At 46.2% G+C, this 6000-nt stretch overlaps 1 protein-coding gene across 2 annotated transcripts in view; it reads right to left on the reverse strand.

The window, feature by feature from the left end:
- Nucleotides 1–5989, reverse strand: part of XPO6 (exportin 6) — a 119821-nt gene extending 113832 nt beyond the window's left edge. For both annotated transcript variants that reach the window (XM_017848637.1, XM_017848636.1), the window contains exon 1: nt 5691–5989. In XM_017848637.1, the coding sequence (XP_017704126.1) occupies nt 5691–5693 (3 nt within the window). In that variant the 5' untranslated portion in view covers nt 5694–5989. The remainder of the gene's footprint in view (nt 1–5690) is intronic.
- Nucleotides 5990–6000: the final 11 nt, after the last annotated feature.

The raw sequence follows: 6000 nt of genomic DNA on the forward strand, positions 1-6000 counted from the left end.
TCACAGTCTCTTGTGTTTTCAGAGTATGTTGTCTTATCTTCCCCACTAAACTGACTCCCAGAGGGCAGGGGCAGTACTAAATATTACCCTGGAAGTGTAACGGGTATGAGCACTGACTCGCTGTGTGACCTTGGGAAGTTGCCTAACCTCTCAGTGCACTGAATGTCAGCTATAAAACGTGAAATTAAAACTGCCTTTAAGCCAGACACAGTGGTTCACGCCTATAATCCCAGCACTTTGGGAGGCCCAGACGGGTGGATTATCTGAGGTCAGGAGTTCAAGACCAGCCTGGCCAACATGGCGAAACCCCATCTCTACTAAAAATACAAAAATTATCCAGGCGTGGTGGTGCGCACCTCTAGTCCAAGCTACTCAGGAGGCTGAGGCAGGAGAATCACTTGAACCCAGGAGGTGGAGACCGCAGTGAACCGAGATCACACCATTGCACTCCAGCTTAGGTGACAGAGCAAGACTGTCTCAAAAAAGAAAAAAAAAAAAAAACTGCCTCTACCTCCTGGAGTTGTTTGGGATGGGAAATGGGTCATAGATGGAAGATCCCTGGCATACAGAAAGCAATATATACACATACATATACATACACACACACACACATACATATTAACTATTATATTGTTATATTGTAACCACAGCACCTAGGGTTGTAAACTTCATAGCAAGAAGTCAATACATTATTTCATGATTATTTGGCCTAGTGTAGTGGCTCACTCCTGTAATCCTAGCACTTTGGGAGGCTGAGGCAAGAGGACTGCTTGAGGTCAGAAGTTCAAGACTAGGCTGGGAAACAAAGCAACCCCCACTCGCTACAAAAAATAAAAATAAAACAGTTAGCTGGGCATGGTGGCATGGGCCTGTAGTCCCAGCTACTGAGGAGGCTGAGGTGGCAAGATTGCTTGAGACCAGGAGATTGAGGCTGCTGTGAGCTGTGACTGAGGTGCTGCACCCCAGCCTGGACAACAGAGTAAGACCCTGTCTCAAAAAATAAATATACAATAAAAATAAAAACCAATAACAAAAACTCTGGCTTAATCTACTTATTTATTTATACTACATTAATTTTGCTGACCACATTTTGGTTTTATCAGGTGATTTGAACCATATCATACACTAATTTTTTCAGAAGCTATTCAAGTCATTTCTTGAAAGGTAATTTTTTCTCCAGACTATCTCTAATGCTGTGACTGACATACAAAACCTCTGGGTACCACTGAACCTTTCCCTGCCATCTCCCTGCACCAAGTCTTCTTCCTACCTCTCAGGGGTACAATGCAATGCTGTAGGTGAATAAGTAGATGACATGCCATGCGAGTGGCTAAAGTTCAGTTCTGATTCTGCCTCCATTATAGGGGCCACTCATGGTAATTGATATTAACAAAATAAGGCCAGGTGCGGTGGCTCCCACCTGTAATCCCAGCACTTTGGGAGGCCGAGGCAGGCGGATCACCTGAGGTCTGGAGTTTGAGACCAGCCTGACCAACGTGGTGAAACCCTACCTCTATTAAAAAATACAAAAATTAGCCAGGTATGGTGGTGGATGCCTGTAATCCCAGCTACTCAGGAGGCTGAGGCAGGAGAATCACTTGAACCTGGGAGGCAGGGGTTGCAGTGAGCCGAGATCGCGCCACTGCACTCCGGCCTAGGTGAAAGAGCAAGACATCGTCTCAAAAAAAAAACAGAAAAAAGAAAAGAAACCTTAGCAGGCAATTCAATTTCTAAGCAACTAAAAAAGAACTCAATTTTGCACACAATTTTCATACTAAGCAACAGCTCACTCAATACTAAGTAACAATTTCTCAGCAAAATAGTGGGAACCTCTAACATGTCACACCACTTAAGAATCCATGGGAATGCAACCAAAAATGATTTAATCAAATTCAGTTAAAGTATGCTAGCTCTTCCTGTAATTCTATACTGCAACTATAAATCTTTTTAAACTGGTTCTGAATGTGAAGGTCAAGAGGGATAGTGTAAGCGAAATTCCCCATGCTCCCTATGCCCCACCACTATCTCTCTAAGTAAACAAAATACAGGTGGAGGACTCTCCTGATCTTCCTTCCCACAAAGCGGCACCAAAAGAGCACAGGCTCCGGAGTAGAGCACTTGGGGTCTAAATGCCAACTCCACCATTTGTCAACCAGGAATCCTAGAACAGGTCTGTCCATCTCCCACTCCAGCAGGAACAGCCATAGTGGAACCTAGCAGAGTTGGTGGAGTTTACTGATGCTGAATGTCTAAGCGAAAAAGTAGGTCAGGCGCAGAGGCTCACGCCTATAATACCAGAACTTTGGGAGGCCGAGGCGACTGGATCACCTGAGGTCAGGAGTTTGAGACCAGCCTGGCCAACCTGGTGAAACCCCATCTCTACTAAAAATAAAAAAAAAAAAAAAAAAAACTAGCCGGGAGTGATGGCAGATGCCTGTAATCCCAGCTACTCGGGAGGCTAAGGCTGGAGCATCATTTGAATCCAGGAGGCAGAGGTTGTAGTGATCCAAGACTGCGTCACTGCACTCCAGCCTGGATGACAGAGCGAGACTCCATCTCAAAAAAAAAAGAGAGAAAAAAAAAATAATGAGTGAAGAATAGCCAGCACATCAAAGATGCTTAATAAGTGGTAGTCTTTATCACATTACGCCACTTTCAAGTCTTATTAGAGTTGAAGATTTAAAAGAAGATATTAAAAGGCTCAAACTTATGCCAACTAATACCCTTAAAAGTAAAAATGTTAAGTCAGCAAGAAATGGAGAGGAAATAATTTCCTGGAATTAAAGAGCTGGGATCCCAGGGTAAAGACCCTCCGCCTGTAAGACACCAGCCAGGCAATAGTTTCCTTACCTTTGGGGGACAGGGCCTACCCCACCCAAGCTCCTGACCCTGGGATACCTACAGATGAACTACTGTGTCAAGTGACACAAAAAGGACAATCCTATTCACATCAACTATGGCCACCCCCTGTGTACTTAAATAACTGAGATCTAGGTGACAAAAACTTTGACTTGCAATATACCTCAGAAAAAATGCACATGGGGTTCATGAAGCCAACTACTTTACAGTTCATTACTCAAAGGTGGTCATTCCCATGATGCTCTACTGACTGTCAACTAAAATGAAACCTGAATACAAGGGTGCTGGGCTAGCTCAGTCAATAACAAAATTCTGTCCAAGGGTCCTAAAGCAATGCTATAAGTTTCCCAAGGGGAGGAACGTGTGTCTTGTTCATCTGTACATGCCCTAGGCCCTGGTATATGGTGGCTACTGAAAATTCACTTGTAAGATCTATACACCCATATTCACAGCAGTATTATTCACAATAGCCAAAGGGTGGAAGCAACCCAGGTATCCACTGAAGGATGAAAGGATATACAAAATGTAGCACATACACACAATGGAATTCAGCCTTCAAAAGGAAGGAAGGTCTGACACACGCCATGACATGGATGAAACTCGAGAACACTGTACCATGTGAAATACGCCAGTCACAACAGGCCAAATACTGCATGACTCCACTTATATGAACTACCTAAAGTAGTCAAATTCATAGAAAGAGAAACTAAAGTTGGGTGGGGGAGAAACTGAAAAAAGAGGGGTATAGGTTGTTTTGGGAAAAAAATCTTTGGAGATAGATGGTGGTGATGGCTGCAAAACAATGTAATGTTCTTAATGTCACTGAACAGCACACTTAAAAATGGTTAAAATGCCAAATTTTAATTATGTATATTTTACTACAATTAAAAAAACACAACTTAAAAAGTATATTGAGGCCGGGCATGGTGGCTCATGCCTGTAATTCCAGCACTTTGGGAGGCTGAAGCGGGTGGATCACCTGAGGTCAGGAGTTCGAGACCAGCCTGACCAAAATGGTGAAACCCCATCTCTACTAAAAACACAAAATATAGCCGGGCGTGGTGGCGCATGCCTATAATCCCAGCTACTCAGGAAGCTGAGGCAGGAGAATCACTTGAACCCAGGAAGCAGAAGTTGCAGTGAGCTGAACTGCACCACTGCACTCCAGCCTGGGCAACAAGAGCTAAACTCCATCTCAAAAAAAAAAAAAAGTATACTGAAAGAATAAATGAAGGAAGGAATGAGTGCTACTTTCATCAGGCACTAAATGCTATACCTCATACCTCTAGACTATTATTTAGATAATTCCTATCCCCAAATTTCATAGTTGAGGAAATTGGAACTGAGAGCTTAACTGATTTGCACAATTCATACTCTGTAATACATATGTTAAAATATATAGACTCAGCTGTACATGGTGGCTCACGCCTGTAATCCCAGCACTTTGGGAGGCTGAGGAGGACGGATCACTTGAGCTCAGGAGTTCAAGACCAGCCTGGGAAACATGGTGAGACCTCATCTGCACAAAAAATTAGCCAGGCATGGTGGCGCACACCTGTAGTCCCAGCTATTTGGGAGGCTAAGGTGGGCGGGCTGCTTAAGCCCAGGAGGTCGAGGCTGCAGTGAGCCATGAATGTGCCACTGCACTCCAGCCTAAGAAACAAAGCAAGACTCTGTCTCAAAAAAATAGTAATAATAAAACACATACACTATACGTACAGCATATACTGTACGGTGCTGCTCAGCATTAATGGTGTACTTTATCCAGCTGGCTGTAAGCTCCATATCTCAGGACCTACACACTACCCACAGGCCCTTTGAATGTTTCGAAAATTCCACAGGCCTTAAGGTCTGTATCACGAAAACTACAGCTATGTCCCTTTCTCTATTATACCACTAACTTGGCAGGGGTAAAATGGGTGAAACTGAGGAGAACAGCTCCACCCCTCGAGGTGTTCAACCACAGGCTGGGTGATCCAGTACTCACTAAGGGCTTACTATGTGCCAAGAGCTGGGGCAGATAAGGGGTTCAGACAATTTGGTCTTTGAGGGAGCTGTGTCTACCGCAATAGATGGATAAGGCTCAGAAATAATTACAAGAGCAAAAAGACAAATGCTTAACAAAGAGATGTGGGTACACACATTTAGGGGAGTAGTGAAAGTATCTATCGGTCTAGAAAACGTGGAAGGTATCTTCAGCAGAGTTCAGAGCATGTAGAATAGCAGCCTCAGTGTCAAAAGATCCTGACCATTCCTGACCTTGCCATCACCTGCGCAAGTGACCTCTGTAAATCCCTCTCTGTTTCTCCATATATAAACCTACACCTGGATGAGACGTTTCTCCTACAATCACCCAGCTCTCTAAGTGTATTAGAGATGCCTAGGTTCAAATCTTAACACTGTTAAAAAGTCGCTTGACCTTGAGCTGGAGAATGAATTGCTCCGTGCCTCGGTCTCCCCACTTCCGAACAGAGGATTGGTGTGATCATTAAATACTACTGCACGCCAATCACTTCGCGCAGGGCCTTGCCAAGTAGTAAGCCCTCAATAAACGATAGTTATTGTCCGGAGGAGCTGCAGGAGGCAAACACCAGATGCAAGGGTTGTGCCTACAGCGCTCCCAGGGCCCTCCCAGGCCTGAGCCATCATCCCTGGGGGGATGGGAGCACAGGGCCGGGGCTGCACACTCTGCACGCATGTGTCACCGGCCAGGCTCCGCACGCGCCTCTCCCCGCCATGGGGAGAGTAGCGATGGTTCAGCAACCCCGGGGCCCATTCTCACCCCTCCGGTAGGGCACCCCAGGAGGGAAAGGGGCTCCAATCCCACTTACCATGCTGGCCGGGGAGGGGGCGGCTCAGATGAGCTGGTTCTTGGGCTTCGGACACGTCCCGCTCCCACAGTTCAGGTCATGGTCCCGGCAGACTCGGGAAGTCCCCCACCCATGCAAAGACAACCCCTTCCCCACCGGGCCCCGAGGGGACCCTCTAAAAAGGGCAGGGCCGCCCAGGTCGCCTCATCGGGGGGCCCTGAGACAATTCATCCAGACCCACCCGCCCCTCCCCAAGGAGACTGAAAAAGCAGGAAATGAGACTCGGATGCCGGCGAGGAGGGCGGTGGCTCGGGACCCCCGCCCGGGCCCG

This window comes from Rhinopithecus bieti, unplaced genomic scaffold, assembly GCF_001698545.2.
Source record: "Rhinopithecus bieti isolate Rb0 unplaced genomic scaffold, ASM169854v2 scaffold_31940, whole genome shotgun sequence".
NCBI lineage: Eukaryota > Metazoa > Chordata > Mammalia > Primates > Cercopithecidae > Rhinopithecus > Rhinopithecus bieti.